Genomic DNA, 27,463 nt, shown 5'->3' on the forward strand with positions numbered 1-27,463 from the left:
AAGGCCTGTTTAAGTACAACTGATTTGTGGACTGATCCCTTATGAGTGCTTTGCATGGATGTTGTTTTAGTGACATGATTCTTATTGCATAGGTGACTCCCAGATATGTACGTTGATAATCCAGCGGCCACTGATCCGATTCTGCATATAGACTTTGGACTGGGCTCGTCCGAAAGGCACCAAGCGCTAGACGGATACCTAAGTGATATACCGGATCGAGTACTTTAAGTGTTGTCTTTGAAGCCGACTGGTATACAATACATCCATAGTCTATGCGTGAAAACACAAGACTTTTAAAGAGAGATAGGAGGCAATACCTATCTGTTTGCCATGACTGGTGGGATAAAATCTTTAAAAGGTTCATAGTTTTAAGACATTTCAGCTTCAACTGTTTTACATGCTGCATGAATGTTAGCTTACTATCGAAGATTACACCGAGAAATTTTAGTTCTTTTCTATTTACCAGGCTTCTCCTATGCATCGTAATGCGAGGGTCCGGACATACGCCTCTTCGTCTGGAAAACAGCACACAGGAAGACTTTTCTGCACTAAATCTAAACCCGTTTTCGTCGGCCCATTTCGTGAGCCGATTAACAGTCAACTGGATCTGGTGTTCACATATGGACAGGTTGCAGGATTTAAAGCTGATTTGGATGTCGTCCACATAGACAGAATAAGACACCATTGGTGGTATAACAGAGCGGAGAGAGTTCATTTTGATTACAAAAAGTGTGCAACTTAGCACACCTCCCTGTGGTACACGATTTCTTGTATAAAAGTGCGCGATATTACATTGCCAATTCTTACGCGGAACTTCCTTTCAGATAAGTAATCTTGCAAAATGTTCAGCATACTACCACAAATTCCATAGGACGACAGGTCTTGCAGAATACCATATCGCCAGGCAGTATCATATGCCTTTTCAAGATCAAAGAATACAGATAGACAGTATTGACTGTGTACAAATGCATCACGTATATACGACTCAAGCAGAACAAGATTATCGGTTGTCGACCTCGCTCTTCGGAGGCCAGATTGGTGGAGGTAGAATGGCGTAGAACGTCTCCGAACCGGGGTAGTACAGTACGGTAGTATGTATCACTTGTAAGGGTGGTTAAAGGTGGGGCTGAATAAAGACCACAATCCATTACGCGAGTGCTGTCCTGTGTGTGAGCTATTCGGCAAAGCAGCAGCAGCCACCATGATCAGCAAAGTTTGGGAGGGCTCACCCAGAAAGCTTTTGTTTAAAATGAACCATTACTGCACCTTTGTAGAACACACTGCTTTGGTACACAGTGCTCCTTCTACACCAGTTCATTTGTAGGCTAATAGACCAACACAGGTCTTCAGTGTACTGGGTTTATATAAAAATTCAATAGACCAATACAAACTACCGGTTTACCAGTGTGCAGCGCTTTTACCAGCGCTAGCAGGTCTATTATATTATACACCAATACAGGCTATCAGATTTATTAGGATATCAGGTCTCTTGCATTATGCAATAGAACAATAAAGGCTATCAGCTTTATACGTGTATCAGGTTTATGGTTTCATAATCCGAAAGGATGAAACCTGCAGCAACCAATAAAATATTTGTATGGAATTTTTTCCTAGGCAACCACATACCTATACACTCACATGCAGGTGAAGGGATCTAATACCTCATGTGATCAAAACTGATGCCTACCAGTGAGGAAGTCAAGTGATAGATGGGTGTTACTAACTCACCGGGTGGCCTGTATATTGCCAATGGTGTCTTGGGTGACTTCTGGGAATCACCGGTCTCAGATGAAGGCCTTGCACTTGCTGTGGAAGTAGCCCTTAGTGCAAGCTGCATGGCACACACATACGGCATCTGGTTGACATGCATAAATCACACTAGATCAAAATTTAATGCAGGAAAGCAAGCTACATCAAACCCGTTTCCCCCCCCACATTTGCCAGAGCGTAGCTGACCTCGTCTTCACTTTGTTTTGCATTCCATATAACATCATAACAAGATGTGAGTCAACAAGCCCAGCAACATGTGTCGATGCCAGTGCGGACGATGGAACTTGTCGGAGTAAACTTGTTCGAAGCAGCTACCCCTCTGGTGTCCTTCCACCATCCAGCCATAATTGGAGATGAATTACGTGAAATTTTGTCGCAAAGAAAATGAGTTTTCATAAAGCTGGTCAAAATGTTTAAAAACAGACACCAATCCTGAATTTGTAAACTTTCTTGAAAAATTATGGAATGTTTGCAGGCATGTATGACAGACGTAAAATTAGGAACATGGTGGGTGCCTTGCAAATGGGACTTGGTCTCAATATTGGGGAAAGGTGAGAAGACACGGGGCACAAATATAAAGAAATGTGGCATTGTATGTCATTAGCAGAGCCACCATGAAGGGCTGTCACTGTCATAGACAAAGTTGGGAGCCATATTAAAGTTAAATTGTGAGGATGTACACGCCAAAACCACATGGGCCATGACAAGGGCCATAGTGGGGTGCTCCAGAAAAATTTTGACAAACTCAAGCTCTTTAAAGTGCACCTAAATTTAAGTACATGAGCGTTTTTAGGTTTTGTACCTATTAATATGCAGCCACCAGGGCAGGGAATTGAACCCATGCCCTTTTGCCTATTAACACAATGTCTTAGCCACCAAGCTACCGCACCACATTAGTTGGGAGCTGTAAACAAAGCCAAGGAGGCACTGGAAACTGCCTTTAAGCTTTTCTAAGGGGGAGCTCAGAAGAAGTAACTAACTAACAGTTTTCTTGAGCCTGTTCTCTATCCACACACATGCAGAAATAAATTTCTTTCCCCTTTTTGCAGACAATATTTCACTCATATCACCTTCAAGTCCTTCAAAGAAAGAGCGAAGTTTTGCATTATAGTGCTACTTCTACGTATAACGTGAACCTTCAGCTTGTAGTGGTGTAGCTTGAAGACACCGTTCTTCAGGGTGATAACTACAGACCTGAACACTAGCAAAATGCCTATTTTTTCCTTACATCATTATCGTGCCTATCCGACATATAAGCCTGAACTATGCGCCTAGAAACATTTTAGTAGCACTTTTATCGTGCCTATATATGCCTAATACCTATCTGTGCTGATATTGGATTTTCAGGGCCTAAAATACTTTTCTCCATCTTTTCTCCTAGGGAAGAGTTTTGTTTATACAGTAATAACCCGCTAGGGAACTTTGCTAAAGGCAGCCAATTACTAACAGAATCACTTTCCTGGTGTAGAGGTTGTTATTAACCGCTTTGTAGCAGGGTATAGAATATTGCTCTGAATGGGGTTAAAGACTGCTCTACGCAACAATACACTTGAATATGACTTGGCATACATGTGCGCTCACTTCACCTTTTTAGAGGAAATCATCTAGAAACTTGAATGCTCAGGCGCAACTAAATCGCAAAAGAATTATTTCACAGGCTTGTTGTACATTGTTCTTAAATACAGAGTTTCTGCAGCACGAACACAAACATTCTGCACATTTGCGCTGCACAAACACAGTGTTTAAGTGCAACTTTGACCCTGAGTGTGGGGCTCATTTTGGACATTTAGGAACAGTTCACCACTGTCCCCAATGAAACTGTTCCTCGTAGAATAAGCTCAAAACTTTAATCTGTCCCACACAAAAATCCAGGGTTTTTGGTACTGAAAGAACCCCGAAAGGTTCTGACAAGCCAACATTCTGCAGTTTTAAAGGGCACTGGATCCTCAAATGTTTTAAAGTACAAGTATGTGCAGCTAACTTCAATGCGTGTTGAGCATTTCTTTTCTCCATACAAACTACTACGCATTGAAAAAAGGTGCAATAGGCAACCCTAGGATAGTGCTTGTCACTGCTTCCACAGCTTTCCTCTATTCTCTATCCAAACTATACTTCACATAAATCTTGTAACTGACACAGCTTGTGTAGTTCTGTTTTATTCATAAAATAAAATGAATTTCATAAAACAGGGGTTCAGTGACCTGTGGTTCTTGGAAAATTATAATTTATCCTCACATGCACAGCAGAAGTTATTAACTGAGCCTACACATGCCTAAAGGACAGTGATTGGCGCCAATACATGCCTTAAAAGGCAGCTTTAGTACCTTTTACAGGCACGAACAATAATTTATAGTGTTTAAACATCCGGCCCCTAGTTATAACATACGAAAATGCGCAGTGTCACACGTACAGTGCCATAGCATATCAAGTGCCAAAGCATATGTCGCACATGTGTTGGCGCTGCATGACACGGACAGTATCAAGGGTACTTTATGGAGATGGCGCTATTTCCTGGCCACCACTCATTAATCTGTTTTGCTGCAATAGGGTCACAGTGAAACTTGCCCATGAACATCAGTGAATACCCTCACTGCTATGTAGCTTGCAAATGTGTAAAAAAATGATGGCCTGGAATGACGTGTCTTATCAGGCAGCTAGGTAGAAGGCCATGAGACTGTCATTAAGACGAAAAAAACATGCACTACTGAGAAGCCAACTAAAAGTGTTATCCGGTAGCAAATGTCTAAATTACTTCTTCCATGTGAGACTAGGGACTCTATTCTCTACATTTTTTACTTCCACGTTGGCTTTAGGGAGCTTGTGTTCTCTATGAATGGCTCATAAAAAAAACTATGGTGAAGCCAGCAGCAGCAAATTGATCCAGAGTGAAGCCCCAAATTGAAATTGCCTGTCAAGAGCTTCACAGTTCTGTAGCAAAGTTAGTTGATAATGATGAAACGTGAAACAACTGGCTGGTACTATACAGATGCTGTTTTGACATCATTACAGCAAGAGACCCGGGAACTGAAGAAAAACAAAACTCTTCATTCGAGCAACACACACAGCCTTTCTGCATCATCTAGTGGATGTTCTGACAAGCAAGCAGTCAGCGATGAGTCATAAATGTAGAAGGGGCTAAAAAAGAAAATGAACAGAGACACAAAAACAAATAAACTAACACACTGATCTATTTTAATAACCCACACGCATAATCCACAAAATGCAACAAAATGTATTAGGATAGGCTTCAACACCAAGGTGGAAAGACGCAAGATCTTCTGTGTTTCGGAAATCGCAGGAACTGTGCAACTAACCTCAGTATGGTCTCGTCTTGACTTCGGATGTTCCACTGGATCACAGTCAGTCGAAGTGTCGAGAAGCTCAGAATCAACGAGTCTGGGCTTTGGGTACACCACCGGTTTGTCACTGGTTGTCATGCAGAAGGGCTGTCGGTTGTAGTTGGTATCCGGTGTCAGAACATTCTTGTTTTCCTGGTGCAGATTCTCTGCAAAGCAACAGCGAACAAGAACAAAAGACTCTGTTATTGCTATAAGCAGTTCTTGAACTATGCAAATTTGATTTCTTGGCACTATTCAGTGCAGAATACAAGGCACGCAGCCTAGCTTTCACAAATACCGCTACCGTGAAAAAAAAAAAAAGAACTGAGGCAAGCTATGCAAATGCACACTTTGATATGTTAACACAGTGATATGCATAAAAAAGACCAAAGTGATTTTAAAGGCTTATCAAGGGAAGACACTGTAGTAACTAAAATACAGAGCTTCAATGCAGGGTCAACTTAGATACGACATGTATGTTGGCAATTCTGCATGCCCATTGTTAATATTCGATGATTGCCACCAGTCTGTGTCTGTCCCAGCATGCCTCGGTCCATGATGCAAATGGCGATGGGTTGACCGAAACCAGACTGCCGAGGTCAACACAAACAGGGCACTATGGACTGGTGAGGAGAGGTGTGCGCAAAGAGAAGCCATTAAGACACAAAAGACAGCAGTAAGGTTGACTATTAGTCTGAGCCTATTTCATTGCTGCATCCTTGGCCTAATGCAAACTGGTGCGGGACACACATGCCAAAGGTGGCAAAACAGCATTCTGCATCGGCATGATATAAGTATACGTGTGATTGTGGCCTAAAGATCAGGGCATCGGACTGTTGTGCCTGGAAACTAAGGTTCGATCTTACTATCAGACACATGATCCTTTTATTTTCTGTGCATGAGCTATTCAGCATGAAAGCAAGAGCCACAGTTAGTAATGTCCGGGAGGTCAACAAAGTTTGAGATAAAATTTGGAGGCCGCTTAAGCTTCACCTTTAGGAGTGGAATGCGATAGCCTTCAAAGACCCTTGACTGCTTCTCACGCATCCTGGCAACTGCATCGTATGCAACCGTAATGTTTACCAGGAAATGCTTGTGGTGAACGCTATGTACGAAGGCAGGCTTGCGCATTGAAATGCGGCCTCTTGCACGGGCCGCGATGCGGCAGTATTGTTGCATGGTATTGTTACCATGGAACACCAATTCACCCAATCCGCTGCCCTTCTGTGGCAGAGGCGAGCACCATCTGAAAGTGTTTCAAGGAAGTGGGCATGCCACTCTGTGGACTCTGCAAGATATTTATGCACCGGCGTGCGCAAATGGTGGATGCAGTGTCTGGTCTGCATTGTAGAAATGCTGGAAAAGGGGCTTATTTGAGTTTTTGCGTAACAGAATTATGTTTCCTCGTATACTGAAATTACAATCCGAGAGCTATCATGTCTGTAGGTTATGTTTAAGTCATAGTTCACGATTCTTCCACGTATTTTAGCTTGAGAAACTCAATTATTTCATTCAATTCCTTGCATCACATGTACAGCCTGCAAATATGTGGTTCCAAAATCTTCTTGTCAAAGCGACGTCTGATGCCGGATGCTGGACGCTGACACGGGACGTGGGACGTTGACCCTGGATTTTTAGCAATACAGGCTCCTTAACGCTTTCACGTTAAAGGACCTGTTAGAATGACCACTAACATAAGTGCCATTGAACTGGCAACAAGTGCATTAACATAATAATTATTGGTGGCTTCAGCACTGTTACACACACTTGGCCCCAGAGGAAGAAGGAAGGAGTGAGGCAGGGAGGTGTGAGGCAGGTGAGTGATAGTAAAACATCGCAGTTGTGGTGACTGCACTGCAAAAGTTTGCATCAAGTGTCGGAGACCGATGGAAAACGATTTGTTAACGGGTTAGGCAGAGAGACCAACACGAGAACATGTATGTTACTTGCCATTACATACAGGGGAGGGGAAAGAAATGCATTGGATGACTGGGTCGAGAAAGGATGCATAAAGCAAAGTATGCATAACACTGCCATTTCCTTAAAGCCAGAAGTCTAGGCCGCCTGATTGCAAAATGTCTAACACATCCTTCGCAGTCATAAATGCTGCTGTAGTACTGTTCAATGTAAACGGACTACATGAAACCAATGGATAACGATGCGAAGGAAACCGAGATTTAGAAATAGATGATGAAGAATGGAACGAAAGTGAACAATAAACAACTTGCTGAGGCGGGTGTAAAATCCACATGCTCTGCTGTGTCCATGCAACGCTTACCAATTGGGCTAGTGTGAGAGCTGTGCCCACGACCACTTTATCATGTACTTTTGCATGTGCACGAGATATAGCCCTGGGCGCATTAGCCAGCTCACCTTGAAACCATGGTGGCAGATGTGAAACATCCTTTCAACCACAGGCATCATGTAGAACATGAGCTTAGGAGCCAGCAGTTAGCCAATAAACTCTCCGATGTTGCCCCGACTGTGTAATGAGTTGAAGTTGAATTTATTTTCCTCAGGAGGTACAAACAAACAAACAAAAAGTAGGTATAATTGCACAATCGGAGCTCCCGAAGTAAAAACTGTCGGGGGGAACTCCTAAACAGGAAACAAATGGGGGAGTACAATTGTGGCAACAGTAGCAGGCTACATCATACAAAGGTGCAAGAGTTGCAAGAGAAAGCAGAACCAAGAGGCGTTATTTATGTTTTTTTAGTAACAAATTACAATCATACTGCACATTCCATCTTCTAGGTTCCTGTAAAAGAATGAGGTATAGAAAACTGGCTCCACTGATGATAGTGTGACGCATAGGCTCCTACTCAAGGTGGTATCAAGAAGTTTCAAGAATTATTCTGTCGTGAAGAAAGTGCTTTCTTCATGTGCATTCAGACAGTGTCACCTTGGATGTAGTCGCCTTGTACAGCAAAACAGTGCTCTCAGCGTTCTTGCAACTTTGCAAATATGTCCTTGAAGTCTTTTTTCCAGTACAAGCCGAGAACTCTCCTGCAATTCATGCTTGATTTAAGCAATCGTTTAAAAATTATGACCTTAGAGCTTCGTTGTTACCTTAATTTTAACAAAGCAAAATAAGTGGGGGTGAAACCTGACGAATGATCATTTCACATAAAGGATCATAAGTCCTGACGAAACTTAGGTGTAGAGGTTGACGCAGAGTAAAAGCAAGTCATTGCAATGGAATAGCTCAATGTCTCCGCGAATGAAAAGAGGCTAGGGATGTCCACAGCTCGACAAAAAGTGCATGCTTATCGTCGTCTTTGGTACTATGCACCAGGAATTCATCTCAAATGACCTGACTTTCAAGAGCGACTTTTACTGCCAATTCGGAGGCATCTGAGAAAGGCGGTTTGGGGGACACGGCCCGATCTGCGGTGCACTAGGGGCAGGGTGCTTTACGACAATGCACCATTAGAAATCAATCCGCGCACACAAGTTTCTCGTCAGGAACAGCATGGTTTTTACCCGACTCGTCAGATTTGGCTCTTTCTATTTCAATTTTTTTCTAATATTAAAAACCCACCTGAAACGTTGCCATTTCACACAAAACAACTCAAAGATTGAATCAGTGAAGGATGCTCAACTCGTTCCAGAAAAGAGACTCCTAGGACATATTCGCCAAGTGGCAGGAATGCTGGAAAAAAATTTAATTCTGGGGTTTTATATGCCAAAACCATGATATGATAATGAGGCATGCAGTAGTGGGAGACTTATTACGTTTGACCACCTGGGGTTTTTAATGTGTGCCCAATGAACTGTAAACAGCTGTTCTTGTATTTCACCCCCATTAAGGAATGCTGGAAGCACTGCAATACTGCACAAGGGAATTATTTCAAACGTCACGGTGTCTGAATGCACATAAATGAATTATTTTCTTCAAACAGAGCCAGTCTTGAAACTTTTCTATACTACCTATTATTTTTCAAAGCCTGCCCGGTTACTCTGCAATGCATGGGAGCCAGCGGACCACTGTGGCAGCACCACATTCCCAGTAACTATTCCCCTGTTGTTGCAAGAGCATGGGCAACTTTAGCTGGGCACTGCTGCTGCTGCTCCATGCCAGTCAGTGCCAGCTGATTGCATGGCATGCAATCATGTGTGATAAATGATAGTTGACATGACCCTAACAATGTCCCCCAAAAAGTGTGACCAACTACTAGAAAGTGGCACCCTCTCAGTGACTCCCCAGTTTTTGTGTCACCAGTGAACTGGCATTGACAAAATACAGGAGGCTGTGTGTGGAGCTCCAACTGCCAACAGCTTATTACTGCTTATTTCTTATTTCAAGGTAAAATTATGTTCAATGCGCAGTGAAAAAAAAATTGCTTAAACAACTTGGAAATTTCTAATTAAAACCAAGTGGATATTTCCTATTACGTTTTGGGACTCCTATTGGGAAAATCCAACAGGTCCAATTGGACAAATTGTAATGTCTTTAGCACAATTGGACCGAGTTGGTCTCTGAATTGGACTCAGTGGGATTAGCATGAAAAGCAAAGCAAAGAAAAAAAGATAATGTAGGAGGGCCCTCACCTTGACATGAAATCATTATACTTGAAAATCCTTTTCAGAAGTATACTAACGCAAGAGCACACTACGGCTGTTCTCTTCGGTGACATAGCCAACATTCACCATTTCAGTATATACAAGAGATATCAGGTGGTATATATGTAAACGATAGTTTGTTGACCAAGTGGTGCCAGCGATTCACGAGAAATGGGTAAAATTTCAAGAAAGATTTATAACTTGACAGAAAGCTAAATGCTTCTCTACAATCACCACACCAAAATATAAAGATCATTTACTTGAAAACTAACATTGTAATTCTCCTATTATTATTAGGTACTATTTCGTTGTTTCATCAGATTATTCATCAAGTGACTTCCAACCGAGTCCAGTTGAGACCAACTGGCACACCAAGCTCGAGTCCCAGTGAACCATTTATGTCCCATAGATGTCCATAGAACATCATGTTTTAGACATTGCGCACATTCTATAGATATCTATATTTCTCCAAACAGCACTACAAGTACGTACTATGGGTAACCCAAGTCTCATACAGATCATGTTGTTGTAGCGTTGAAAGGATGTCGCAGCTGGACATAAGCGACATCCAATAGACATTCCTTTTAAGGATGCAGGAGGCCAACAGAACATCTAATGGATCTTTCCTGTTCACGCTATAATGAGCTGCTTACCTGCAAGTGCCCCAGCAGATATACTGTCGAATGCAAATGAAATGCGAACAGAAGAGCGTGTGGCTGAAGCATAGCTGAAAACACAGTGTGTGGCATCGGCCAGCCATCACTGTACACAAGCACAGACATGTGGTTTCGATGTAGAATGTGGGACTGCTAGTCCTAGTGCGATTACATTGCCTGTATTTTCTTTGAAGCTTGTATCCTCACCTGGTCATTGCAGTGCCATTCCTATTACTGTGATTACTGTTAAGGTGGCTAGCCCTGTTGTTATGCTCTGTTAGTGTAATACATGTTTGGTGCTATTCAAATTACAATTAGATACTGGCAGCTTTGATAGTGGTAACAAAAGCAAAGTAACGCATGTTAGGAAACAGGTTGTGTGCCAGCTATATTACGCTACAGATGTGGCAACCGTGCTAACCACCATAACAGTGCACTGCCAGGTGGGAATGGCACTGCTGTGGAGAGATGAGAAAACAACTTTAGGACAAAAAGCAGGCGACGTGTACCACAGTAGGGTGACCGGCGCTGAGCTCTGCGTGAGAACCACATGCCCACGCATGTGCACAATGACTAGCCAACTACCTGCATTGTACGTTTAGTTGTCCTTCGGCAACAGGCTCCGCTGGTCGCATTTAATTTCTCCTCAGTGGTACATCGGCTGAGGCACACTAATGCCACAGTTATCACCATTGTCGGCAAGTAGCTGGTGACCTTGTTTGAAATGTTTTGTTAACGCGCAAATGTCAGAATATAAATTGCAACACTCATGAGGTATCTTTCTTCTTATTAGCGAAACCCTTAGATAGCTCATGGGTAGAAAAATCTAATATCCGGCGTTATGGCACCAAAATTCAATGGCACCAAAATTAGAGCTAGAACCCTCAATCATTGTGTTAAATAGGGTGAAGCGAATTAAGGCACAGTACATTAAGATATAGTAAATTAAGGCATTCTAACCGACGAACCTTTGGTTGGAGTCGAAACCACTTGTAGATATGGGCAAGTCAGCCATATGTTCAAGTAGGATTCCAATTGACATTGTGAAGGTCAAGACTGGAACCCACAACCATTGGAGGGAGTCAAAACCACTTGGACATATGTGCAAACCAGCCATATCTTTAAGTAGGATTCCAATTGATATTGTGAAGGCTGAGTGGAACCCTCAACCTGTGGTGGGAGTCGAACACACAACCGTTGGTGTTAAGGCAAACTTTTATGTATAGTCTTAGCACTCAGCAAAATGAAAAGTGGGCTCACAAAATCGTACATCTGTAGTTTTATCATTATGATTTATTACAAATCCTGCAATGGCTACAAGAAAAAGGAGAGTTCAGTAGGCAGTAAGTAAAGCACAAAAGTGAGTCTCCAAAAGTCTAGCAACGTTACTATTTATTTACACAATTGATCAAGCTATATTGCAAAAATTATTGGCACCCAGTTAGGCACGTGTATGAAAATATTCATTGCAAGTTCTAGCTGTATAAAAACAGATTAAATGTGGATCTTGAAAAAAAAAAAGAACTTCAATAAAAAAATTCTTGAACATTGAATCGAAAAAAAAAAAACCAAAAACAAAACTAATGAGAAAAGGGTGTTAACACTCAAAAAATGGCTAGCAGTCACGATGCCATGGTTATATTTAAAAGATTAAAACTGATTAGTAAGAGGTAATAATAGCACATACTAATGAATGACCAAAAGGGTATGCCCTGCATGCCAGCACCTGCTTCTCGAGCCATGAGATTCAAGATAGAAAGCCAGTAGTACTTTCTAGCTATCTTTAAAAATATATACTCAAAGAAAATCAGCACAAGCGGAATCCTGAGATGGAATGTTCATCTTGATAAGCAACTTGCTCAGGCAGCTTCTCACACCAGGAAAGTGCCAAAAACATAACGATTCCAGACTTACAGATAAGCACAGCAAATAAGAAATATCTCTGACACATGATGGGGACCGTTAAAAACCAAGCAATACAAACATGTCTGAAAATGAACTAACAAAATGTTGCCCTCAGGCCATTTCCATAAGCACTCTGCAAGGCGAACAAGCTTACCACAAATAGCAGTCAGAAGCAGAGCTCTAAATTTTAGTAAGCAACTGACAGTCCTCCCTCGTATACACATACTTGGGCCCTGGTCAACCGAACAAAAGTCGAAAAGACACAAGATTGAAGCACACATGCTGCTTGCGCATGGTAAATTACGCTGCACTTGCATATACTTTCGTGGAGGCGCATGCTGATATCCGTGGTGATGTGAAGTGGAAGATATTGCGAGTTCAAGCTTCGTTTTTCTTTATAATCTGTCCAAATATATGAGAAAGTTAAAGATTACATACCTTTAACAGTGTACTGATAGATATACCTGAAGAAGGAAGTATTTATGCACGCAAAACAAATCACGTAACCAAAACCGAAAGTTTTGCCTTTTGACATGCGGTGTTTAGCAGTGCTTGCATAAGTCATGCGGAATTGCCACTCATAACCACGTTACAAAAAGTAAATGCAGTCATAATTGAAATTCTGGACTTTAATACATCAACTTGAATCTTTTCAAAATGAACAGATGGACATTTCACATTTTGAAAACACAGACTCCCTCTCGAACTCTCAAACATGCACGATTGGGATTCCTGCTTAAATGCTGGCACAGACAACAGCGCAATTTTTCCTCTCCGAGCATCTCACTGTTAGACATCAGAGACAATTTGCTTGTATTTCTGCGGCATGATGTGTACATCTAGTCACAATGCACAATGTACGATCAATGTGCGAAAGCTTTGGATGTGCAAGAGATGTTAAAATCACAGACATTCGACGTCCTTTGGATGACCGTTGACTGCCACGTACTAGGGGAACATATTATAGGTGTGAACTAGACGTCGTTAAATGTCTTGGATATTTGGTCTTTTGTTGGCATGTCCAATGGATATTTGTGGTTTGCTGGGGTGATGTCCAACTGGTACCAACTGCACTTCTCATGATGCCCAATATGAACCAACTGAACTTTGCATTAAGCCCAATTGGAACTTGGCCCTCTTACAATGTCCAGTTGGAACCAGTTGGGCCCCATTGAAAAATCTACCTGGACTCAATGGTTTATTTAGACTGGGCATATTCAGAACACTTGATTACACGCAATGTAATTTTTGTTTTCTTTGTAGTTTATTTTTTCTTTCTTTCATTGCCTGCCAACGTTGCTCAAGATGCAGCTGCACCAACCCGGACTGCTCTTTGCAGCGCAGTTCTCTTCTGAATCATTCCTGCAGTTCTCTCACCAAGCTAGCCCTCGCCTCACTCCTTTGATACTCACTGATGCTTCTCACAGCTGGGCGGGAGCTAGCTACAGAAACCCTCGCAAAGGTACAGCAGTTTCTTGCGCTGATATAAATGAGCATGCACTTTTGTCGAAACACTGGCTGCAGCCTTTCTTCATCACTGCTTGTTGACCACTTCAAGTTCCTGTTACTACATTGCAGATTATGAAGTGTTGTTTATTAAAAGCATGCATGAGCATTAACAATAATAATAATGCTTTACAGAAATGTGGCCCTCCCAAAGCCAAGGGTTTGGTTTGAGCAAATAAACAGTTTATATAGTCAAAAAAGGTAAAACAGACGCTAAAAACAAACATAAAAAAGTAAAGAAAACAACTGCTTTTCTGTTTATGGCTGACGCCATTTAATGTTTGACTATGAGCAATCCCGACCAGACAAGTTTTCATCAAACTCGATTTTAAACAGCTTATATATTGATGTGCAAGTGTCAAATCGCGCATTGAGCGAAAAGGCTGACATCCATCATATATAGCAGCGAAATCGCACCCTCACTCTGGCAAGCCGGCGCGCGGTCTGGATCTTTCTCTCTCTCTCACCCCGAATGGGCTTAGCTGCTGTGTGCACTTGTCAGCCTTGCCGGCCGCTACTGCTTCCTAGTTCTCTCATCGCGCAGAACGTCGGTGGCATGTGGCATCAGCAACACAGGCTGCTGCTGCTTGCTGATTTGGGCAGCACGTAGCACTAGGGTACACAACTCACAGCGCAAAACTCAAAGGACTGTTCAGCGGCGTTCAACTGGAGACTATAGCTTTCTCATTCACAACTAGTAAGAAATGCTTGGGTGTCCTCGGATTTTTTCGGCACATTCGGGACTCAATGGTGAGTGTGAATGATAGTTGTTTAGCTGGAAAGTCTGGCCCCCCGGGTGACATACAGTGTGCTCTAGTACGTACCTTCTGATGTTTTAAGTCTGCTGTGGCCGCCAGTACATAGGGGTGTGCGCATAGCAGTGTTCGAGATCAAACCAAATATGCATTAAATAGTGGCAGAAAAAAATGGAACCTTATCGATTACTTTTGGAATAGTTTGATAATAATGTACAGCATCCCCACCACTAATATCAAACAATTTCAACATGTTGGTATTCACAACAACATGAAGTTTATGTGATAATGCTGCACCTTATAAAGCATGCTTCATTAAACGCTTAAAAGGAGCATTAGAAACAATTAAGTAGGTTCATCCCAACTTCAGGGAACAAACAGGTAACCTAGTGGGACCAAATAATATCTGGGTATACCGTGGTGATCATCATGCGTGTTGTCTGCGGAAACAGCAACCTGTACACTCTTGTATGTTTGTGTTTCATGCATGATAGGTTGTTTCCCTCACGCTAACGCAAGAAAAGCTGGCAACAAAAAAATACTTTTTTTTCTCTAGTTCAAATTGTTGCGGCAGACAAAGTATGCGGCAATGAAACGTATTCAGATATAATGCGCTTCCGATGAGAGGACACTGGTGCTGCTTCTATAGATGGTACCGAACAATACCAACTGACGAATGCCGGGCCACATAGCTTGTTGCAAGTATTCATGTAGCCAGAGAAATCTGGCTGACTAAGTGATACAACATGCTCTAGCTCAATATACGTTACGTCAATGGGATGAAAAAAATTTAATCTTTCCTTCAATTTCATGGTTGATTACGTACACTCTTTGACATAAAGTTTTTGAAAAGTTCTGTAGAAATATTCGTATTTGCAACTGGTGACTATTAGACTCAAGGACTTGCACAAATAATGGCTATTTCATTTGAGAACCAAATCGAAGAGAAAAACATTGATTTGCCACTCAAAAGTTTCGAATATTCACACTCTCCCATCAGTATGAAATTTATCACGGAGTAGCTAGTATGAAGTATTCGTCAACTACAAGAAAAATATTCATATTTACGAATAGTGATTATTTGATTGAAAAACCAACTCAAATATGGTAATATTTGCTAATTTAATGTTTTGAATACTCGTCCACTCCAATCGTTGACCCTACTGTATAATACAAAAACTTACGATTGCGTTGTACCGCTCTGCAATACAGCTCTGATTGCTTTGACCTTACAAGTTGTACTTCTCTATTTGGGTAATCATGATTCTGAAAAAATGCTTTGAGGCTTCTCTGCTCAATCACACAGGAAAATCACGGCTGATTGTCAGACCTCCTCTGCTCTGTACCACACTTAACAGCAAAACACACATGCACTCTCTGCTGCGTAGAGATAGCAACAAGATCACCTTACACCTGCTGCCTTTAACAATTCCTTCAACTGTTGTAGCTTCCTTCTTTCGCATACCCAATGGGCTATTTTGTGCTTGAGAGCGAAACGAAGGCTGTATGTGCAATGGCTTGCAGCATAGAGAAAGGAATTCAGACACAGCGAAGGTATAGGATATACCTACACCACATGTAGCATTATTTCTTATAACAATCAGCTACATTTGAAGTATAAACATTTTTCATAGATACGTCATGAAAATAAACCTGGATATTAATGGAAATTTGATGGCACAATCGCCGTAATGATGCACTGACACAATTATGCATAGTGAACAATTACATTCAGGTTTTAACATGGCGCCATGTGAAATAAAACAATGAAATTCTGCAATGCAAATTATTCTGACACAGACTAAGGTGCTCATGAATAGAATATGGTAAATAGGACCATTAAATTCTGCAAGGAAAATCATTCCGACACATACTGAAGTTTTCATGAAAAGAGCGCCAAGTGTACTCCGAGTGTATTCATATTTAGGGTTGCACACAAACACAGACACACTCTGAAATTTGGAGTTAAATTTTATATGCATTTTGAATGACTACCATGAGGCTTTCAAGCATCAATTATACATAGCACATGTTTTCATTAAGCTCAACTATCTACAGAACAAATCAAAGACAATTTTACACAACAATGCTGCAATAGACCATATCATTTATTCGCTGATTAAATGCTATAATACCAAGATTTTTTATAGATGCTTCAATACAACACAAGGCAGCTACTTCTACGCCGAGCTAAGAGAGTAGTTTCCTCGAGTGTATACTCTATTAACTTCTGCTAAGCCAGGACAATGGGATGAAATGGCCACCATTGTACTAAAGGCATACACAAGCACTCTAAGCTTATTCCAGGCATAACAATGCAAAAAGTTTAAGGCTTTAGGTGCCAAAATCGGATACAATAAGTGCAGTATTGTCCAAGCAAGAAAAGCATTGCATCCAATTCTGCTGGCGGAAACCCACGCTGACATGATCTGCGGCACATTATCCTGTGTTGGTACGTACACAATGTAGGCAGCTCCACCTTTTTATTAGTGTGATGGCGTAGAATGTGTCCGTACCGGGGTAGTACAGTACGGTAGTATGTATCATTGGTAGGGGTAGTTAAAGGTGGGGCTGTATAAAGACCACGATCCATTGCGCGAGTGCCGTCCTGTGCGTGAGCTATGCATCAAAGCAGCAGCAGCCACGATGATCAGCAAAGTTTGGGAGGGCTCGCCCAAAAAGCTTTTGTTTAGAATGAACCATTACTGCACCTTTGTAGAACACACTGCTTTGGTACACAGTGCTCCTTCTACACCAGTTCATTTGTAGGCTAATAGACCAACACAGGCCATCAGTGTACTGGGTTTATATAAAAATTCAATAGACCAATACAAGCTACCAGTTTTGCCAGTGTGTCTGGTCTATTATACTATAGACCAATACAGGCTATCAGATTTATTAGGATATCAGGTTTCTTGCATTATGCAATAGAACAATAAAGGCTATGTGCTTTATAGGTCTATCAGGTTTATGGTTTCATAATCCGAAAGGATGAAACCTGCAGCAACCAATAAAATATTTGTATGGAAATTTTTCCTAGGCAACCACATACCTATATGCTCACGTGCAGGTGAAGGGATCTAATACCTCATTTGATGAAAACTGATGCCTACCAGTGAGGAAGTAACGTGATAGATGGGGGTTACTAACTCACCGGGTGGCCTGTATATTGCCAATGGTGTCTTGGGCGACTTCTGAGAATCACCCGTCTCAGATGAAGGCCTTGCACTTGCTGTCGAAGTAGCCTTTAGTGCAAGCTGCATGGCACACACATACGGCATCCGGTTGACATGCATAAATCACACTAGATCAAAATTTAATGCAGGAAAGCAAGCTACATCAAACCCATTTTCCCCCCCACATTTGCCAGAGTGTAGCTGTCCTGGTCTTCACATTGTTTTGCATTCCATATAACACCATAATAGATGCGAGTCAACAACCCCAGCAACATTTGTTTGTGCCAGTGTGGACAATAGAATTTCAGTGAGTAAACTTGTTCGAAGCAGGTGCCCCTCTGGTGTCCTTCCACCATCTGGCCGTAATTGGAGATGAATTATGCAAAATTTTGTCGCAAAGAAAATGAGCTTTCATAAAGCTTGTCAAAATGTTTGTAAAAATGGACACCAATCCTGCAATTTGTAAACTTTCTTGAATTATGGAATGTTTGCAGGCATGTATGACAGACATGTAAAATTAGGAACGTGGTGGGTGCCTTACAAATGGGACTTGGTCTCAATATTTGGGAAAGGTGAGAAGACACGGGGCACAAATATAAAGAAATGTGGCATTGTATGTCATTAGCAGAGGCACCATGAAGGGCTGTCACTGTCATAGACAAAGTTGGGAGCCATTTTAAAGATAAATTGCGAGGTTCTACACCCCAAAACCACATGGCCATGACAAGGGCCATAGTGGGGTGCTCCAGAAAAATTTTGACAAACTCAAGCTCTTAAAGTGCACCTAAATTTAAGTACATGAGCGTTTTTGGGTTTTGCCCCCATTAAAGTGCAGCCACCAGGGCAGGGAATTGAACCCATGCCCTTGTGCCCAGTAACGCAATGCCATAGCCACCAAGCTACCGCACCGCATTAGTTGGGAGCTGTAAACAAAGACAAGGAGGCTCTGGAAACTGCCTTTAAGCTTTTCTAAGGGGCAGCTCAGAAAAAATAACAGTTTTCTTCAGCCTGTTCTCCATTCATAAACATGTACAAATAAATTTATTTCCCCTTTCTGCAGACATTGTTTCACTCATATCTCCTTCAAGTCCTTCAAAGAGAGAGCGAAGTTTTGCATTATAGTGCGACAGATTCCCTACTTCTAGGGATAACGTGAACCTTCAGCTACTAGTAGTGTCGATTGAAGACACAGTGTCATAACTGGAAACCTGGACACTAGGCAAAATGCCTATTTTTTTCCTTACATCATTATTGTGCCTATCTGACATATATGCCAGAACTATGGGCCTAGAAACATTTTAGTAGCACTTTTATCGTGCCTATATATGCTTAATACCCATCTGTGCTGATATTGGATTTTCAGGGCCTAAAATACTTTTCTCCATCTTTTCTCCTAGGGAAGAGTTTTGTTTATACAGTAATAACCCACTAGGGAACTTTGCTAAAGGCAGCCAATTACAAACAGAAACACTTTCCTGGTGCAGAGGTTGTTATTACCCGCTTTGCAGCAGAGTATAGAGTATTGCTCTGAATGGGGTTAAAGACTGCTCTACGCAACGATACACTTGAATATGACTCGGTGTACTTGTGCGCTCACTTCACCTTTTTAGAGGAAATCATATAGAAACTTGAATGCTCAGGCGCAACTCAATCCCAAAAGAATTATTTCACAGGCTTGTTTGTACATTGTTCTTAAATACAGAATTTCTGCAGCACGAATATACAGTGCATGAAGGAACGCAAACGACATAGATGGGCGCTGTGCAGAGATTTGTGTTCCTCCATGTCCTGTACACTTGCACTGCACAAAGTCAGTTTTTAAGCGCAACTTTGACCCTGAGTGTGGGGCTCATTTCAGACATTTACAAACCGCTTACCACCATTCCCAATGAATCTGTTGCTGGTAAAATTAGCTCAAAACTTCAATCTGTGCCAGACCAAAATCCAAGTTTTTCGGTACTGAAAAAAATGCCAAAGGTTCTGACAAACCAACATTCTGCAGTTTTAAAGGGAACCGGATCCTCAAATGTTCCAAAGTAGAAGTCCCAAGTACAACTATGTGCACCTAACTTCAGTGAATGTTGAGCATTTTTTTTCTCCACTGAAACTACTACTCAGTGAAAAAAGGCAGAACATGGAACTTCAATATATTGGGATGGTGCTTGTCACTGCTTTCACGGCTTTCCCCTGGTGTATTTTATATATTTATATACAATGTATTTTAGATAAAGCTTCAAATTGATGCAACCTGTGTCATTCCATTTTAATCATAAAACAAAATGAATTTCATAAAACAGGGGTTCAGTGACCTGTGGTTCTTGGAAAATTATAATTTATCCTCAGATGCACAGCAGAAGTTATTAGCTGAGCCTACACATGCCTAAAGGACAGTGATTGGCACCAATATATGCCTTAAAAAGCAGCTTTAGTACCTGTTACAGGCACGAACAATAATTTCTAGTGCCTAAACATCCAGTCCCTAGTCATAACATACGACAATGTGCAGTGTCACACGTAGAGTGCCATAGCGTATCAAGTGCCAAAGCATATGTCGCATATGTGTTTGCGCTGTGTGACACGAACAGTGTCACGGGTACTTTATGGGGTTGGTGCTATTTCCTGGCTACCATTCACTAATCTATTTTGCTGCAATAGGGTCACAGTGAAACTTGCCCATGAACATCAGCGAATGCCCTCACTGCTATGCGGCTAGCAAATGTTTAAAAAAAATGATGGCCTGGAATGACGTGTCTTATCAGGCAGCTAGGTAGAAGGCTGTGAGACTGTCATTAAGATGAAAAAAACATGCGCTACTGAGAAGCCAGCTAGAAGTGTTATCCTGTAGCAAATGTCTAAATTACTTCTTCCATGTGAAAATAGAGACTCTATTCTCTACATGTTATTCGCCTCCACATTTGCTTTATGAGCTTGTGTCTTCTTCGACTGGCTCATAAAAGAAACTGTAGTGAAGCTAGCAAAGTGATCAAGAGCGGGGCCCCAGATTGAAATTACCTGCAATGAGCCTCATAGTTCTGCAGCAAAGTTAGTTGGTAATGATGAAACCAGAAACAACTGGCTAGTGCTTTATAGATGCTGTGTTGAGGTAAGCCTTCATCAAATTACTTCATACCTGGCTTCTCTTTAGCCACACTATGGAATCAGTGATTAGTGATCAGATTGTGCAGCGCTCCACACTATGTGCAAAATTTTCTGCATATCCACGCATACCTAGAAACGTGCAGATGTAACTCGGCATCATGCTCTGCACCTACACACCTGTCGACGACGCTTCATCTGCATCTCCAGCATCATCCTCATGCAGTCGGGTGAATTGTAGCGCACCGTAATAGACTGACTAGCAGTCGACTTGTTCTCCATGGCTAGTATGCCAATGCCCACTATTCCAAATGCTCCCGATCAATCACCAGCACCTGCAAGGCAAGAAAAAATTAAGTCCTGTTCAAAGATGGACCACATAAGGTCATCCTCTCCACGATTATATCGCGAGATCAAATGAGCTCATGCTGTGTAAAAAAAAAAGTTGCGCAAATCCCGTGCACTGTGGGGATAAATGCTATGCAAAGAGTAAATTGGCAATGAGTACACAGGCTGCACTACCCACGGAGGGCCGGGTCATAGGTGAATCCTGCCACATTTCCGAGTATCCTAGCCACATGTCCATGACCCACGTATTCAGATAAGCGGATATATAGAGCCCACATTCACCACAACTACTGCTATATAACACTATGTATAGACACCATTACTATGACATTACTTAACTCCATACTGCACGCTGTGTAAGACAGCATACACACAACTCCACCGCTTCAAGATATAGTACAGTATCATGCAAGACAGCAGACAATTGCAAAGTTGAAGTTGAAGAAAGCGTCACTTTATAAACATATTCTCGTAGTCCTACCTGTAATGTCCGAGCAATACACATGTCATCAACGGAAACAGCGGTATGTGAAGAGCTAAGTGCTCAAATATGCGAGCGGAATCCAAGACTTGCTTCTCTCTAATGGGTTGGACGCTACCTCTGCATGACGTGAATCTTCGTATGATGTGGCAGCATGGTGTGCAGAACTCCAATGTGTCAAACAGCACTGAAGAGTGCACACCATTTTTCAGACCATATGGGACGTAACCTAGGACATATTTTGAGGACATATCCATATGTACTGCTGCTGAAGTTGGTGATGTATAGATTTATTGAACAAAGCAGGTCTATGAGGACTATTTTCTCAACATCAAAGGCCTAGTATATGCGAACACAATGCAAAATGAGGACACAAATGGTAAAGCCACCTCTGATTTTATTAGGCATCATCCCATGACAGATCAGATTTTAGCAAAATCTAGTAAACGTTGGTCAAACCTTCTGTATTAAATTATTTACCAAGGAGGGCAATGAAAATGGTCATCGGTCATTTGCCACTCAATGCTACCGACTTTACTCTCCGATACATGGAAAACATAAGAAGGAACACTACAATGTCACAAACTGTGCAAATGATTCTAGAATGCACATAACGAGGGAGTAGTGTGGTGAATCTCAAAATGTGCAATTAATGATATGGCGAGGTAAGCCAACAGGTCTATTGCAGATCACTGTAATAAAAAAAAGTACATGACATCACAGTTACAAATAAGTACAAGCTGAAATTGCTTTTAGAGACTTTTTTGAACATTCGCCAGAAAGCAGATTGATTTGTAATTTACAGGCAAACCTTGTTATAACAAAGTCGCATCTGACACAAAAATACCTTCGTAAAATCTTATATTTGTTATAAGCATGTATATTTCTTAAATACTGATATTGGCAAGAAAGCTTTCACATTTAGTTTAGTATACATATTCGATAATTTGCCATATCCAAGTCATCGAGGTTTAACTGTACCGTCAGCGTATTGTCTATGGCGCCACCACTTTTATTAGATGAGAAATGTGACTTCTGGCAAGAATAAGCTAAACTGCCTCCCAGAAACTGCAACGTGGATATCTGTGAGAACTTTCATACAAAGCCGCTGTACACATTTAGTCTTTCTCCAGATAATCGAATACCTACAGTGGCTTGTGCTCTCATGGCACATGTGCAATAGTGAGCTGTCAGAGCTGACCACTAATATTTATAAGATAGACAAATGCCATACAACCAAACTTCAATGACCTCTGAGATAGATCCAGTTCACAGTGCTCATAAATGCACCAGGTTCATGAAGCATTAATCGCTCTTGTCTCTTGTACAGGAGTGCAACTTCAACAGAGAACATATGCCAATGGCCAGGATATTTAAAAAACAAAAGCTTTTTGTACTATAGTTTCCCACAGTGATGAATAAAGTGTCAAGTGCATTGCATAGCAGTTTCCACTGTCCTGCATAAAGTAGCATAACAGGCACTATGGAGGAAGGAGTGAAAGACAGGCGCATGCATCTAGCAGATGATGTCATGTGAGTACTGCCATAGTTCTTGGTTCTCCTCATTATGTGGCCAAAAAATGAGTTTTAGCACTGTGTGTATACGGTAAAAGTTTCTTGTATTTTCCTATAAGGTAAAGTCGTTCAGTGGTACTGTTGTATGCATGGGAATGTTGAGAAATAGGGAGTCCAGTTTAGCATCTTTCTCGTAGAGCCAAGACATCTCAAAGACACGTTTGGCTAACAGTATTCTATCTGTCACATAGGCTCAATTATTCATTAAAAGAGTTTAAAACGCAGTTTTTCTTCATCAAAGTCAACTCCCATTAATTTTATCCTTGCAAAATCGTAAGATTTGGTCGAAATATCCGAAAGGTTGAAATACTGCCAGCAAAATTAGGTAATTCAGTTTTTTTCTTTCATTGCTAAGGCAGCCTGTAATGCATTAGGAAAACTTCGGTCCGTCTACACCCACTGTTTATTTCAATCATCTGGGTTTGTTTTCTTCATGTAGTTAATCTGAGGGCACAATAACGAAAGATGTATTACGGGTAAACAAAAACTTCTGGTGGTGCTTTAATTTAAAGAACACTTCACTTGTGGGGAAATTACTGTTTTAAGCCAAGCCATGTTGAAGACATGCCTCGCACAACCATATCTCAGCATTCCCGTGGTCACACGCACCGATTAGGACACTTACAGATACGTTAGCACCGAACTTCCGTCTAGGCAATATGGTAACAAACTGCATGGTATGCACTTACCATTAACCAGAATAATAATTGCACAATGCTATAGTGTAGAAATGTGGCACCATGTTTAATCAATTCATGAGCACACACATATATCAGTGCAATTCCATTGTGTAATCGCTGCAGTTCTATAACAGAAATGGCTGTTATTCACCTTCGACTTCAGTGGCTATGGCTAGACACCCAAGCACTTGTGTCTGTTTCGTATCCTGTCAAATATATGCATGGTGTGTGACATCCAATATGACAGACTTTATTGCTCTTCCTCGCCTTATTCTTTGCTACTACACACATAATCTATATCAAATGGCAAAGATCCTAATCCACTGCCCAGATTACTTACTTAAATTGGCTGCATGATGGCGTCAACGCGTTTCTCATTACTGCATTCCATAACTGACTCAGCGTGTGGGGGGGCACACTTGATTAAATTTATATCAATAAAAAAGAAAATTTACAACTTCTTCATTTATAAGTGAACTTAAACACACATTGAAAAGGAAGTAGGGTGCCGGTTTGGGTAATTTGGCAGCATTCCACAACAGTTAAGGCTTTTGTGCACAAGTTAGGGGATAGTGAAAAGAGACGACATAGTTGTGTCTAGACACCCAAGCACTTGTCTGTTTCATATCCTGTCACTGTCACCAGACTTGGCACAGTTTAAAAGACAGACCATAAATAGTAATTGTTAAAGATTAGGATTTTTAAAAAATGTATCTTTTTTACTTAACTTGGGGGCCCTTCATAGGCCTCAACAGAGATTTGGTCAGACACTGGAGCTGGTAAAACTGGCCCCAGGAAGTATTCTACCGCAAGAATGATTAGAAATGGTTTGTTAATAGCAGATATAGAAAGAAATGAAATGTTGTGAGGCAATGGCGCAGTGAGAGGAAGGCTACCGGCCTCGCAGCACAAACTCTTTCCAACTGCCAGTCCACTGAGAGAAGTGGCTCCTCCCATTTCAGGGAAGAGGGCGCCAATTGATGTGTTTACATCACGAGGCCCTTGTCTTTTTTTTTCCTTCTCTGCCTGTGCAATAGCTGTGCTGTAATCTCTGCCGGAGAGACGACAGACACCGCTGTGAAAATTTAAAGGACGCATGGGATAAATTTTGGATTTTGGAGAAAATGTCGCCACTGAGTTACTTATGCACTGCGCTTGTATTCTTTTGTGATGCCAAATCTGGTGAGGGGCTTCCTACACTCTTACAAAAAGTTTGCACCCTTTGGGGCTTATCTTGTCCCACAACGATAATCGCCATGACCTATTTTGCCCGCATTTCCTTCCTTTAATGCTGCGAGCCCGGTACTTCAAGGTCACGAACGGTGTGTGCATAATCCGCGTGACGGAAAGTAGCGAGCGCGAAGTTTTCAAAAAAGGAAACGCAAGCAAAGCAATGACGATTATCGTTGTGGGACTGCCCCAAATAATGCAAACTTTTTACAATGAAGCTGTGTATGGCTAGCTGATTCGTCTGTCCGTCGGTCCGTCAGTCGTCGCCTGTACGCCGAAAACGCCTCCGGCGCAACCCCATGCGCATGTGCGAAAAAAAAAAAGAAAGAACGAGAGAGGCGCGCGACTGTGCGCCAGTAGTGACGTCGTTTCTCTCCGTTGCAGCCGAGCGCGCGCGCAGCAGTTTCTCACCGGCTCCGAAATGGGCAGGCCACGCGTCATACGTACTGTACTCCTGGGGAGCCGGCAGCTATCGGTCAACAACGCCGCGAGCAGAACCGGGAACGACCTTGTCTACGCCGCGCCGATGCTGGAGCCCGGACACAAGAACAGGCTCGTGCAGCCGAGCGCAAGCAGCAACTGCGTATCGAGGATCCGGCAGCCTACCAAGCCGTCGTTTAATGAACCGTCGAGATTAACCCAACGACAAACACCGGGACCGCACGTTTTAGCTTGTGCACGGGCGGTGATTTTTCTTTTTTTTTTCATAGTATAAGCGTCGTGTGGAAAACAGTATTTACAAGCCTGCTGTAATGCACACTATGGAGCACGAAGTACCCTGAAAAAGTAATTATTATTGCGCAAATTATGCAGGATGTCCCAGCTAGCATGCGCGTGGTCGGAATTCACGTGTTTCTGGCAGTATGTATAGCTCTTGCGGTCGATCGTGCTTGCACGGAAAACGACAAAATGCAACTTACGGACCCGTAGATTTTCGACTAAAGGGACACACAAGCTGAAAAAGCGCAAGAAAGCGCTGCGCGTCAGATACTCGTCAAAGCTGAAGAAGCCTAAATCTCTCGATGTCGCGCATCCGTAGTCTACCGTGGCACATGCCCGCAGCGCAGCCATATGAAAGCGGGGGTCTAGCACGGTTCTGCCAAGTCACCTCGCCTTCCCGAAGGCGCGCGCAATTTTTAGCCAAAGTGGTGAGTCAAATCTCAAGCGCCATCAGAACGCCGGTTCTGCGTTTTTATCCGTGTCGCGTTTTAGAAAAAGGACCAGCAATTAGGCTGCGACTGGGCGGGCGCGCGTATCTCTGTGTCGTTGAGGGCGAAAGGACGCACAGGTTCCGGGCGCTTCAAGCCAACTTGTGCCGATACGCTCTTTCGTGCTGAACGGAGCCCGCTGCTCGCAGGCTTCGAGTATTCCGGTTTAAAATGCGAAACGCGTGGCATTTTGAGTAAAGCCATACTTTGAATAAAGTGACCTCGCACTCTGTGCACGCATACTGGACCCGCCCCCCCGAGCACTGCAAGAGACAGTTTCCGCGCTGGCCGAAGGGCCACTCTAGAGGAACGTGTTCTGTATAGTTTCGCCGCAGCCGCAAGTGTGCCGCGTGGCGCTTTCATTTTGAGCAGGAATGAAATGGCGTAATAAAGCCCCGCCCAGCTACAGGCGTCAGAGTGGCTTCGCAGACAGGGAGGCAGCTGATATCGCAACAACTAAGGGCAGACAAGTAGTAGTTTGTTGCGTATTAGTTGGTTCAAACTGAACAAGTAACGCACTGTGTAGCGTGTTGCATCATGTTCAAAGGGTCGAGAGAGAGAGATAGGCTCTTTAGGGCAACCTGCAGAGGTTTGCCTGGCGGGACACCTACCACGCTACTACAGGTGGGCATGATGAAAATTGAAATGATATATGCGCAGTGCTCGATGCAGATGCACCAGACTACGCAAAACACCACTAAAGTATCTCATTGAGACCAGTGTCTCAGTTTAAAGGTGTCTTCGTTGCGCGAGATGCAAAGGCAGCATTAGTACATGGGCCAAGAACGTGTCTTAGAACGTGCACCCGGATACGGGAAGACACAGGCCACCTAACCTGCGCTTGCGGGCTGTTTACTCTGGAGCGATGTCAAAGGGTCGAGTGCGTGTTATATCGAGCTGGCTAATGTCACCGCCATTCCACGACCAAATCGCTATACTATGGAAAGATGGACGAAGGCTCCACGGGACACTAAGCCAGCGCTTTTGGTTCGCCAGTTTCTCACATCCAAAGACCCAAGGGGCTGGCTACGCCACTCACCTTGTTAACCTTGGCGTAGGTACTACGGTGCTGATGAATGGTCGTTGATGGAACGGCGGGTGAACACGACTGATGATGATGATCATACCTTGTATAACGGCATAAACTCACTGTGGTGAATAGGCAACGAACCGGGC

General features: G+C 42.5%; 1 protein-coding gene across 6 annotated transcripts in view; it reads right to left on the reverse strand.

The window, feature by feature from the left end:
* Window positions 1–27,463, reverse strand: part of LOC135911390 (uncharacterized) — a 149,268-nt gene that overhangs the window by 108,835 nt on the left and 12,970 nt on the right. For 3 of the 6 annotated variants that reach the window (XM_065443646.2, XM_065443642.2, XM_065443643.2), the window contains 4 exons: window positions 20,946–21,100; window positions 17,648–17,750; window positions 5,085–5,275; window positions 1,729–1,831 (listed from right to left, as the gene is read on the reverse strand). In XM_065443646.2, the coding sequence (XP_065299718.1) occupies window positions 1,729–1,831; window positions 5,085–5,275; window positions 17,648–17,750; window positions 20,946–21,047 (499 nt within the window). In that variant the 5' untranslated portion in view covers window positions 21,048–21,100. Of the gene's footprint in view, window positions 1–1,728; window positions 1,832–5,084; window positions 5,276–17,647; window positions 17,751–20,945; window positions 21,101–25,999; window positions 26,116–27,326; window positions 27,429–27,463 lie in introns of those variants that run through there. The other 3 variants (XM_065443644.1, XM_065443645.2, XM_065443648.2) reach the window with 3 other exon arrangements.

The sequence above is a fragment of the Dermacentor albipictus genome, unplaced genomic scaffold (assembly GCF_038994185.2).
Source record: "Dermacentor albipictus isolate Rhodes 1998 colony unplaced genomic scaffold, USDA_Dalb.pri_finalv2 scaffold_11, whole genome shotgun sequence".
In the NCBI taxonomy this organism is placed as follows: domain Eukaryota; kingdom Metazoa; phylum Arthropoda; class Arachnida; order Ixodida; family Ixodidae; genus Dermacentor; species Dermacentor albipictus.